General features: G+C 43.9%; 1 protein-coding gene across 1 annotated transcript in view; it reads left to right on the plus strand.

Moving 5' to 3' along the window:
- Positions 1 to 583: 583 nt before the first annotated feature.
- LOC144599360 (uncharacterized) overlaps positions 584 to 13169 on the plus strand; it is a 34425-nt gene continuing 21839 nt past the window's right edge. The window contains exons 1-9 of the mRNA XM_078410150.1: positions 584 to 730; positions 1595 to 1763; positions 2305 to 2397; positions 4139 to 4243; positions 5338 to 5435; positions 6750 to 6900; positions 8014 to 8127; positions 10524 to 10688; positions 11487 to 11576. Coding sequence (XP_078266276.1) covers positions 584 to 730; positions 1595 to 1763; positions 2305 to 2397; positions 4139 to 4243; positions 5338 to 5435; positions 6750 to 6900; positions 8014 to 8127; positions 10524 to 10688; positions 11487 to 11576 — 1132 coding nt within the window. The remainder of the gene's footprint in view (positions 731 to 1594; positions 1764 to 2304; positions 2398 to 4138; positions 4244 to 5337; positions 5436 to 6749; positions 6901 to 8013; positions 8128 to 10523; positions 10689 to 11486; positions 11577 to 13169) is intronic.

The following is a 13169-nucleotide window of genomic DNA, read 5'->3' on the forward strand; positions in this document are numbered from 1 at the left end:
CACAGGATCACAGTGAGAACATATAAACTCTGTGCAGACAGCACCCGTAGATTTTTATATTTAGAGATACAGCGCGGAAACAGGCCCTTCGGCCCACCGGGTCCGCGCCGCCCAGCGATCCCCGCACATTAACACTATCCTACACACACTAGGGACAATTTTTACATTTACCCAGTCAATTAACCTACACACCTATACGTCTTTGGAGTGTGGGAGGAAACCGAAGATCTCGGAGAAAACCCACGCAGGTCACGGGGAGAACATACAAACTCCGTACAGATGGCGCCCGTAGTCAGGATCGAACCTGAGTCTCCGGCGCTGCATTCGCTGTCAGGCAGCAACTCGACCGCTGCGCCACCGTGTCGTAGTTAGGATAAAACCCGGGTCTCTGGCACTGTAGGGCAGCAGCTCTACTGCTGCACCAGTGAGAATGCTGGTCAGCGTGAACTTGTAGGGTCAGTACTTTCAAACTGCTATTTGTTTTAACCTTTTGCTCACTGGTCAAATTTCTCTATGAATTTCCTCTGAATTTGAGCTGAGACAAATAAATCTGTCCATCTTCCTCTAACACTCCCCTTCCAGGATGCAGGGGTCAGTGAGAAAGGCTCTCTGTGCCAGGTCCAGGCACACAAAGGTGTGGGCAGCTCACAGCTGGATTGGAAGCTCCTGCCCCAACAACATAGTAGCTTCACCAGTCACCTCCGAGCCAACAGAATTGGAGCAAAAACAAGTTATTGTCGACTCCAAGGAACTATAAGAAGAAGGCATCTGGGGGGTCAGATACAAAGTATATCCATGTGCTCGAGTCAACTTATAGACTTACTGTTTACAAAATAAACTTTATTCAGAATTTAAAAAAATATACAAAACAAAAACAAGAACGGCTGGCATGGTGGCACAGCGGTAGAGTTGCTGCCTTACAGCTCCAGAGACCCGGGTTCGATCCTGACTACGGGTGCTGTCTGTACAGAGTTTGTATGTTCTCTTTGTGACCTCGTGGGTTTTCCCTGGGTGCTCCAGTTTCCACCCATACTCCAAAGATGTACAGGTTTGTAGGTTGAATGCCTTCGGTAAAAGCTGTAAATTGTCCCTGGCGTGTAGGATAGTGCTAGTGTAGGGGGATCACTGGTCGGCAGGGACTCGGTGGGCCGAAGGGCCTGTTTCCTCGCTGCATCTCTAAACTAAGCTTAAACTGAAAGAACAGTGCAAATAAAATGTGTAAGAAGGAACTGCAGATGCTGGTTTATACCGAAGATAGACACAAAATGCTGGTGTAACTCAGCAGGTCAGGCAGCATCTCTGGAGAAAAAGGATGGATGATGTTTTGCCTTGGAACGCTTCTTCAGACTGACGTTGTCAGGTGCCTGACGTTGTTGAGGAGTCTGATGAAGGTTTCCGCCCCAAAACGTCATTGTCCACATTCCTAAGGATGAATGTTTGAAGGTGCCCTATTTGACATTTTTTGAAATGTTCATATTCTAACATTTCTGTCTGAATACCGTATCGTGAAACATCAGTGTCTCTATGTATATCGTTGTATCACTTAAATGTGAAGTATATTGGCTGGTAATTTTTTTAACTCTTTTATTTGCAGATGCGTCATCCACCAGTGGGTCAGACGGGTCCTCTTGGTGCTCCAGGAGGCTGTGGCAGCCCAGGACCCATGGGACTCCCAGGACTACCTGGGTTTGGACCTACAGGTGCACGTGGTCCCAAAGGTGACCGTGGGAAACCTGGCCTAACAGGGAGTAGTGGTCTCCCAGGTTTGTATGATAATTTGATATGGGCCTGAGTTTAATTGTTCGTGCCAACTAAAGCTGCCCCATGGTCAGAAAGTGCATGAATGTCGATATTAAGAGAGAATGAGATTGTACTCCACCACAATTACCGATGACTAAGAAGCCTCTGACAGTAAATCCCTTGGCTCACTCTCGTCAGGGCTAGATAACAAAAGAATGTCAGTATCCATGGAGCTATCTCCTACTGGAAATCTTCTCAAGCAGTCACGTGGCACAGTCTTCCTGCCCCCATGTGGGACTTCAACATGCCCCTCGTGTGCCCTCAGGGGGTTTCAGTGCCATCCAAAGAATTCCCTCTTCATTTTGAATGGTCGGTCGTTGGTTCGGAGACTCTGAGGAGTCAGAGGGGATGTTGCATTTCTTCATTGAGCTTTCAGGGCATCCTTCAATGTTTTCTCTTGCCTTATAATCTCTTCCCGCGACAGAGCTTGTACGTGCGCTTTGGGAGTCTGAACGTGCGGGAGGTGTGATCTGCTCAACCTTTCTCCAATCATCTCTGCTCCAGGTGCAAAAGGACAGAACGATGACTGCAAAATGATCTCGGGTCCACCTGGGCTTCACGGTGAAAGAGGAATGCGTGGACTGCGGGGAGCTCAAGGTCAGGTCCACCAGGAAGATCAAAGCAAACATCACGTTTGGACAAACCCAAGCTAAATGTTCTCAAAATTAGTAATCTGGTCACTTTATTTTCCAACGAATCCCTGTGGGTTCAATCTTCAATGTTCTTATATCAAAGTATCTTTGAGTCCCCTGTTGTTCAGTGACAGATTTCTGGTCCTGTCTGTTGGGTTGCCCAATCCCAGAGCTGTTCTTCCAGTGTTTCCTCACTTTCCAACACATAATAGGACTAGGGGTGTTCTTGTGCACACTCCACATCCACCTTTCACTCAGTGAGAATGAACACCAAGGCTTAGAATAGGAAATGAAAATGTTTTCAAAACTCATTTCTTTTCTCTCTCTTTTTAGTTTAGTTTAGAGCCCCTTCGGCCCACCGAGTCAGCGCCGACCAGCCACCCCCACACATTAACACTATCCTGCACACACTCGGGACAATTTACAATTTTACCAAGTCAATTAGCCTACAAAGCTGTACGCCTTTGGAGTGCGGGCGTAAACCGGAGCACCGAGGGAAAACCGACGCAGGTCACAGTGAAAATGTACAAACTCCGTGCAGACAACATCCGTAGTCAGGATCGAACCCGGGTCTCTGGCGCTGAAAGTCAGCAGTCACAAGTGAAGTCCTGCTTCACTTGTGAACTTTTGCCAATTGCTTGATACTCACAAAGAGATGACTCAAACGCACAAAAATTGTATCGATCCATCTACAACACCACGCGAGAACAATACTGTTCACTATATAGCCATTTAAATTTGGGTTTTTCAAACTCACAGTATAAACCACATTCTTGCAACAACAAAAAAACAAAATGCAGGAAGAATTCAGCGGGTCAAGCAACATTAGCAGACGGAAACAGTGCAAGCTGTTTTTTCAAGTTGAGATTGTGCATCAAAACTGAGAGGGAAGAGGAACCAAAATACAGCAGTATGAAGGGGGTGTGGGGCAGAAGCCGAGTTTGCTTCAGTTTAGTTTAATTTAGTTGAGTTTAGGTCAGTTTAGATGCACCGCGACACATTGAAAAGCTTTATCTAAGCTCTTAGGTTAGATATTTCTTAAGCAATGATAACAGTATTAAATCATATTGTCAGTAATGGGTTTCTTCCCACCTTGTATATATTTTTAGCGATATCTAAATCAGATATAAATGAGAAAATAGACACAATGTGCTGGAGTAACTCGGAGGGTCAGACAGCATCTCTGGAGAAAAAGAATGGGTGACGTTTCGGGTCGGGACCCTTCTTCAATCTGAAGAAGTGTCCCAACTCGAAATGTCGCCCATTCTTTTTCTCTAGATATGCTGCCTGATACACAAGTTACAACAGCACTTTGTGTCTAAAGTAGAGTCCAGACCCGAAACCTCACCCGTCCTTTTTCTCCAGAGATGTTGCCTGACCCGCTGAGTTACTCCAGCACTTTTTGTCTATCTTTGGTATAAACCTGCATCTGCAGTTCCTTTCTGCACACCCAAATATAAATCATTTTGGCATAACAACAGAATATAAAACTTCAGATTAAGCAAGGATATCCTAGATCGACACAGCAGGATGAGACTGGTGAGTTGGATGATCTCAATAGTCTAGGAACTCCATGGTTCTGCGATACATATCAGGGCCTTTCTCAACACGGTGGTGCTGATTGAAACGGTTCACTATCCAGCAGCAGCAAACTAATTGTGTACTGGGGTGGGTGGAAATGTAAACCTGCAATGTGGTGTTCACAGGTAATCCTGGGCCTCCAGGCAGAGTTGGTCTGCAGGGTGATCGGGGAGAACAAGGACAGAGAGGTCTAATGGAGAGAGGACCGCCAGGCTATCATGGGGCTAAAGGTACAACATTTCATCCAAGTGGTCTCTTGATCTTTCTTCAACTTGTCTTTGTGTGTCTCAACATCAGAATAAGCCAGTAAATGATTTAAAACAAATATAGTTTGTTGGGGTATGACATCGCAATAATCTGCTGTCCCTCATTTCACTCAGCTTCAGATATTCGGATGCTAATAATCAGAATCTAGAAGCTTGTTTGCTAGATTTCTTCTTAACTTAGACTTTGTGCAACACCAGAGTTACCATCCAATTTTTATTGAGGCAGTCTGTTGCAGCCCCACAACTTTGGAGTTACAGCGCGGAAGCAGTCCCTTCGGTCCACCGAAACCACGCCGACCTGCGATCACCCCGTACACTCGCGCTATCCTACACACTATGATTGTACTCCACCACAATTACCGATGACTAATAAGCCTCTGACAGTAAATCCCTTGGCTCACTCTCGCCAGGGCTAGATAACAAAAGGATGTCAGTATCCATGGAGCTATCTCCTACTGAAAATCTTCTCAAGCAGTCACGTGGCACAGTCTTCCTGCCACCATGTGGGACCATCAGAAATGATGGTTCTTGACTATATTTGTATTTCTTTCTATGTTTTGTTTATCTGCTTCTGACATGATGTCATGTTTTTTTAAAATTATATTTTGTTAAGTATTAAGGGTGGGCACAATAAGCTTTGGCTTCTGCCTACACCTTTTTTTCCGGTCAGAAAAATATCATATGTGATTATATTGTTTTTATTTTTGATACAATGATTTTGCACTATTTAACTTTCACAACGGTACGGTCAATCTGTTGTATTGTATTGACCGGAAAATAAATAAATAAAATAATAAAATGAAAATAAAAGTCAGGATCAAAACCGTAAGGCAGCAACTCTATTGCTGTGCCACTCTGCTGCCCTAGCTAGTTATAACCTAATCTAGAATCATAGAGTTGTACAGCACAGAAATGGGGCGCTCAGCCTACCCCACAATGTTGCATTCTTATCTACTGTTTTTATCATTCTGAGCAAATGTGACCAGTTTCTCTCTTGCCCCAAACTGTCGATCAAATTATACCCCTAAATTATTATTTATATACTTGCTGTTTTACAGGTAACACAGGGTTTCCAGGATCAGTTGGCCCCCCAGGAATTCCAGGAAGAACAGGAGCACCTGGAATACCAGGAATGCCAGGACTGAGAGGTCCTAAGGTTGGTGTGGTGGATCAACAGCAATTTCCCATTCTTGCCCACGGTAGAATCAGTCTCTGGCGTTGTTTCCAAAAGTGTTCGGTAGCCTTGTAAAAGTCTGAAAAAGCCAGGGAAGTTTAGTTTAGTTTAGTTTAGGGATACAGCACAGAAACAGGCCCTTCGGCCCACCGAGTACGCACCGACCAGCGATCCCGGCACATTAACACTACCCTACACACACTAGGGACAATTTACACTTTTACCAAGTATACAAACCCAAGCCAGTTAACCTACAAACCTGTACTGTCTTTGGAGTGTGGGAGGAAACCAAAGATCTCAGAGAAAACCCACGCGGTCACGGGGAGAACGTACAAACTCCATACAGAGAGCACCCGTAGTCAGGATTGAACCCGGATCTCTGGCGCTGCAAGGCAGCAACTCTACTGCTGTACCACTGTGCCACTGTAGACACGGTGGTGACATGTAGCAACATCGTGGTAAGTTTAAAGATGTGTTTGCACACTCTTACATATGAGTACGTGAAGGAAGTCTAACAGCTGGCAGTGGAGAGAGTGCAATGGCAAAGTTTAATGGGGTATACACCCAACACAGTTACATTAACTTGCGTTGATGAGTGTGCCAAAATAAAACACTGATTTAGTATAAATGCTAGTTCTCAACGATATTGCCGTATACTGTACTATCTCTGTACATTATTGGATATGCACTGTGCTCTCATTGTGTAGGAATTTGGAAATGGTCATCATATTTTGCACCATTATAACGCTTGGTATATTTTTCATGAGTTGGAGTAACATCAACTTCACACATCAGATTGAGGGAGGGTGGGACAGTAAGTTTGGTCCCACAAGTTTAGTTGAAAATTGGAAGAAAAGATCTGTCAGAAGATTTGAAGGAAATTATTTTGGTACAATTTGGCACAAAGGTGGATGCCCAGAGTAGGGGAATCAAGAACCAGAGGACATAGGTTTAAGGTGAGAGGGGAAAATTTGATAGGTACTTGAGGACACTTAGATGGTAGTGGGTATGTGGAACGAGCTGCAGAGGAGATAGTTGAGGCAGGTACTATCATAACCTTTAAAATACATTTGGGCAGGGACATGGATAGGAGAGGTTTAGAGGAATGGGCCGAATGCAGGTAGGCAGCACTAGTGTAGATGGGGCATCTTGGTTGACATGGGCAAGTTGGGCCAAAGGCCCGTTTCCATCCTGTATGACTCTAATTTTATCATCGGAAGAGCGTGAGGGGAAAATTCTGTGTAATGATGTATTAAAAATGAATAAATGCAATCAAATCTATCATTTTGTTTTCAGGGTGTCAACGGTTATGGGCCACCAGGCACCACTGGGCCACCAGGTCCTCCAGGAAATGTGGGACTTCCAGGGGGGAAGGGTAATGCCGGACCCTGTGGACTTCCTGGAAGTGTTGGCCGTCGTGGTTGTAAGGGCTCTCACGGTCCAAATGGTACTGAACTCTGATTCAATGTTTGAAATTCTAAAATAGCTGTCTGGTTAAATTACCTCGGCAATGCCCTTACATAAAGGTGGGAATCTTACCTTCAGATGATAAGGGATAAATATGTGAATGAATGGGTAATCTGCCTTCCTGATGTTTAGCATTGCAAACTCATGATAGATGGATTGGTTGCGAACAATAAACTACATGGCTTTCAAGATACATTGTAAGAAATAATTCTGTTTCATCTGTTTGTAGCATTTTTGACATTTTGTAGCTTTATAAAACTTTTGCTAGATCACTCTTTAGTTAGAGTATTATGTTGGGTACTGGTTGCCCCTTTGCAGGGTGAGTGTGGGGGCCTTGGAGAGGATGCATAAGAGCTTTACCGGGATATTTCTTGGATTGGAGGGTACCAGCTACAAGGAAAGGTTGAACAAACTGGGTTTGTTTTCTTTGGAGCATTGGAGGTTGCGGTTCCATCAGCACCTGATAGAAGTTTATGAATTTACAAAAGGTACAGATGGGGTAGATAGTCACAACCTTTTTCCCAGAGTGGAAATGTCAAATACTGGAGGTTGTAGCTTCAATGTGAGTGGGGGGAATTTGAAAGGGGATGTGTAGTGTACTTGTTTTGATAGATGCTTGGAATGCGCTACCAGAAGCAGATACAGCAGTGAAATTTAAGGGGCTTTTAGATAGGCATGTGAATATGCAAGGAATGAATTACATGCAGGCAGAGAGAATTATTTTAATTTTGCATCATGTTTGGCGCAGAGATTGTGGGCCAAAGAGCCTGTTTATGCCTTGCACACTTCCGGGTTCTATGTTATTCCCTGAAGATTAACACTTCTTGATGGTTCCCATAAGAACATCCATTGTTACCTCCATCTTGTGGACACAATCATTGCAGAAGGGATGTGTTAGAGATTTGCATTCTTGTTCAGATTATATGTACATTGTAGTTAGATAGAGGAGGGGGCAGGAGAGTGCATTCCAGTAAATATGAAGCAGAGAGGTGACAATTGTTTTGTGTTGAGTAAAGTACTTTGAAAGTTTTTTTTAAAAATGTGCGCATTGCAGAAATCAAATAAAACAGAAACTGCTGGAAATACTTTGCAGGTGATGTTGGAAACAGCGGTCCCAAGGGGCTAAGAGGTCCACGTGGATCACCAGGAAGAGGCCTACCTGGACTTGCAGGTGTAGAGGGCGCACCTGGACCAGATGGTCCTCCAGGTACTAACCTTACTCTCCATCATCCTTACTTTGTACATCACAAATGAAGACAATGGCCATATTTTTGTGGACACGGAACAAAAAACTACAGATGTTGTCAATCCGAAACACAAAACAGAAAATGCTGGCACACTCAGGAGGTCAAACGTCACCAGTGGGAAGAAAATGAGGGTCAGATATTTTTTGAGTCAAGGGTCATGTAGCTTACATGATGAAGGGTTGTTGACCCGAGATGTCAACTTCACTTCCCTCCCACAAGATATGGCCAGACCTGTAGAGTGATGCAGCATTTTCTGTTTGTGTTTTGGACTAAAGATATAGCATTGATATGCAGGTCCTCCACAGATTATCCAGCACCCTTTGCTCCAGAACCTTGCCACATTATCCGTTTTGCCAGAGGTCACGGCCTCGGGGGGGACCGAGATACCAGCCGGCAAGTTGGCCTCAGCAGTCGGCTATGGGAACGGATCTGCCAGTCTCTGCTTGGGCCGGAGTTTCAGAGCCCTGGCCGCAGGTGGCAAATCCGACCTTCCGATCGGCGCAGAGATCCCGATGAAGTCAAGATTGGCCACCTCAACCGACCTAGGCACCACATATTTGGAGGGAACTTCCTGGGGGGATTTCAAGTGCGCTCTCATAATTCTGTCCAGGTTAAAGGAGGTGCCGAACCATCCCGATGCCGGAGAATTGGTGGTGGACCTGTAGTTACAAATAATGAATATGTTGTTGTGCTATTGTGATTAGATCATGCCCTTTTTACTTTAGGTTAAATCTGTTCTATCTTCCCCAAAATGCATTCAAATCCCTTTAAGAAATTTCAATCCTCTGCACAATCTTTTGTTATTAGTCGGGAATGTTGTTGGTGCATTGTATGACTTTTCCATCAGGTTAGTAAACTTAGACAAAGCCATTCAGAGCCAAACTTGTTGCTGGATCATAGATGGCACTACTTGTAAGTGTAATGTTCTGATTTCATGTCCCTGGTCCAAAAGGTGAATGGTCTAGTGTGCAGGCAGTGTCCATTCCCATGGTATGCAGGCAATTCATTTAATTAGCTGGAAAATCATACTGCTGACCATTTAACAGCTTAATGGGTTACTTTGCCCTTGATTATACTTTGCATGACTTATTCATATTGAACCTTGAATTTTTTTCCAATTCTTAAGCAAATTGCCACTCTGAAATTATATACATCATTGAATCTCTCCTCAACTGAGGTTTTTGAGATGCAAAAAAATAAAATAATAATATGGAAGATAATGGTTTCCAATCGATATATTGATTGAGTGAGCAGATCTGATTGAATAAGCAATACATTAACGTTAGTAACAGGATGTGTTGAAAGAAGTTAAATGAGATCTTCATATCCAGGAAAATCAAAAATACTGCAGACACTGAAACTCTCAAATAAAAACAGAAAATGCTGTGAACACATTCTGCAGATCAGGCCGCATCTGTGGAGAGAAGCACAGAGTTTATACTATACGACAGCGATAAAGTGTCTCCTACCTGAAATGATAACTCCACAGATGCTGCCTGGCCTGCTGTGTTTCTAACTAGTTTTTAGTTTAGTTTAGAGATACAGCATGGAAACAGGCCCTTCGGCCCACTGAGTCCACACCAACCAACGATCCCCACACATTAACACTGTCCTACATACACTAGGATACATTCATCACAAGCCAATTAAACTACAAACCTGTACGTCTTTGGAGTGTGGAAGAAAACCGAAGATCTTGGAGAAAACCCACACAGGTCACGGGGAGAAGTCAGGATCAAACCCGGGTCTCTGGTGCTGTAAGGCAGCAGCTCTACCGCTGCGCCACCGCGACACACTTTTGGTTTCATTCTTAATTTCAATTACCCTTAAATCATGCATTTTTCAACATTATAATGCTATCAGGGCTTCAGCTAATTGAAAATGTGTTTGTTTTGGAGCATCACGACAAGGGGTCACAGTTTAAGGATAAGGGGGAAGTCTTTTAGGACTGAGATGAGAAGGTATTTTTTCACACAGAGAGTGGTGAATCTGTGGAATTCTCTGCCACAGAAGGTAGTTGAGTCCAGTTCATTGGCTATATTTAAGAGGGAGTTTGATGTGGCCCTTGTGGCTAAAGGGATCAGGGGGTATGGAGAGAAGGCAGGTACGGGATACTGAGTTGGATGATCTGCCATGATCATATTGAATGGCGGTGCAGGCTCGAAGGGCCGAATGGCCTACTCCTGCACCTATTTTCTATGTTTCTATTTGCTTGTAAAAGGAATAATAAAAGATACAGGGAGAGAGCCGGAGAATGAGGTCAGATTACGTGATCCCTGTGGCTTGTAATGCAGCCCAAAATGTCTGTTTGTACTCTTTATCCTTTGATTTTAAGCAAGGAAATTTATTTTAATAGGATTACCAAGTAGAGGACCCATGGGTGATCCAGGTATTCCAGGGATTGGCATTCCAGGTGCTCCTGGAATTCCGGGGTACAACGGGAATCCAGGCTTTGCGGGATCTCCTGGACTGAGAGGCCCGCCAGGCCAACCAGGATGGCCAGGAACAGCAGGAAGACCAGGTGAACCATTCCACCTTATGGTGAACAATGAAAATGATGAAGGAGAACAATGGGGGGACCTGGCAAGGGGGGGGGGGGAATATGACAGTGCAATATGACTGACATCCTGTTGCATTCTGCTGGTTGAATCATATCTTTATCGAGATATCTAAAGCTTAATGCATGTGGTATCCCTGTGTGGTTTTCCATCCAGGTTTTAACCAGGCCCGAGACTCCTTAGCTTGTGTGTAAAAAGAGCACAGATACCTCGGTGGAGAGAGATAAAGTGTCTCCTACCTCAATGACCAAAGTCAGTGGAATGGAATAGATAATAGGCCATTCCATGGTCAAGAGGGCTCACTATTTTGCACTGTTGCCAAAGTCAAAGATCGTATTGGGTCTAATTGCATTTTTCTGATCTGAAAGAAAATCCTGTCAGGACTTGCCATTGAAATATTAGTGGGGTTTAATTGATGGAGAATCTTTCTGGACTTTTTTGACATTTGATAGAAAAGTTTTAACACTAGACTTTATTCTTTGCCAAAAACTGGCACCTTGCGTTTTACGCAGGGGTTACGTGCTTGAAAAGCTGCGAGTAATTCAAAAAAACGTATATTACACATAGACGTGACTAGGCCATCAGCAGTAAATGTGAGAGCGCTATTCCATGAATACCGGCGCCTCAATCAATCTTTGGTATTAAAAGGCCAAGCACATAATTTCAAAACGCATTATTCAAACACACGTAAAACACGAGCTGCGTGCGAGTACATGTTTTCAGAACTCGTATGATTATATTTTGTTTGCATCTTCACACAGGTGCTAAAGGTGAACCGGGTGTTATGGGAGAGCCAGGGACAGCAGGCTTACTTGGCCCTCAAGGACCTCAGGGCCGGTGTGGAGACAAAGGTAAAGGACGGGAGGGAAGACAACTACATCACAGGGAGAACATTGGCTGTGACGTGATGCCTAATTGAAATGTTTCGAAGCTTTTCATTCAGGGAGTTGTTTAATAAATGCAGTTTTGTAATTGAGGGATACAGCATGGAAACAGGCTCGACAGCCCACTGAGTGGATCAAATTCATCGGTGTTTTTTCATATATATATGTATGTGTGCTTACATATATACACAGACACACACACACACAATAAATATATATAAATGAATCTGATCCACTCAGTGGGCCGTGGGGCCTGTTTCCATGTAAGAATTTCATTGTTTTGTTTCAGGACATGCGACAATAAAACACTTTTGACTCTTTCTCGAGTCCACGCTAACCATCTCTCACCCGTTCACACTAGTTCTATGTTATGCCACTTTCTCATCCACTCCTTACTCACAAGGGGGCAGTTTACAGAGGCCAATTAACCTACACACCCGCACGCCTTTGGGATGTGGGAGGAAACCGGAACACCCGGAAGAAACCTAGTGTCGCAGGGAGAATGTGCAAACTCCGCACAGGCAGCACCTGAAATATGGATCGATCCTGGGTGTCTGGCACTGTGAGGCAGTAGGGTTACCAGCTACACCACTGTGTCGCCCTACAACATAGGTACATGGGCCCTGGGTACATAGCCTGTTGGTCCCAGAAGAGGATCTACTGTCATCCACTACCATCATTGTGGTTGAGAGCAAGCTTGTTGTGAGTTTCTCTCACATTCTATAGTTACCCAATGCACCTAATCTATTCTTAGTTCATCCCCACAGTAGCGTGGCTGAGATATGAAATTCGCTGTGTGCAATGCACAGCTGATAACGTCATCAGCATTCCCTTGAAAGACTAACAGACTTGCAGAGAACACTTACAGCGTGAGCTTTTCTCTGAAGTATGGGTACCAAAAAATGGGATTCAGCATCTTATGCTCAAAGTGCTGATTCGAAGCTGCAGCTCATTCGCTAAACAGCTATGTCTAAGCACACGGAACCAGAGTGATAAAGTTGTTCCAGATAAAACATAAACTTCAGTATGTAAAAGTTCTAAATAACAAATCTTTGTACTTGTAAATAGAACACTGCAGGGAATAGTGCTGCTGAAAACAGTGAGTAGTGTTCATGTACAGGTCGATCCCTGTTTATCAATGTTCAACGTTCAACGTTGAAATTGCTTTATTACTGGTTTTGGGATAATTTGCAGTGCCAATAGTTACTTCTCAAGCTATGGCCCAATGGAACTACGTCGGACCATGTGAAGAAAGCATTCACACAGTGGTATTAGTGAGAAGTTCCAGGATTTGATAATGTCGGAATGCCAATGGAGTTAACAACATTGAAATAAGTCCTTTAACCCAAATTGTCCATATCTTCCTCTGAATCTGAATCTGAATTACCTTTATTGTCATTCAAAATGAATTGAACGAAAATCATTTGCCACGCAGCCACAACAGTACAGAGTAAAAGACACAAGACACACAATTTTAACACAAACATCCATCACAGTGACTCCTCCAGACACCCCTTCACTGTGATGGAAGCCAAAAAAAAAAAAAAAATTCTTCTCTCT

Source organism: Rhinoraja longicauda, chromosome 13, assembly GCF_053455715.1.
Source record: "Rhinoraja longicauda isolate Sanriku21f chromosome 13, sRhiLon1.1, whole genome shotgun sequence".
In the NCBI taxonomy this organism is placed as follows: Eukaryota; Metazoa; Chordata; class Chondrichthyes; order Rajiformes; family Arhynchobatidae; genus Rhinoraja; species Rhinoraja longicauda.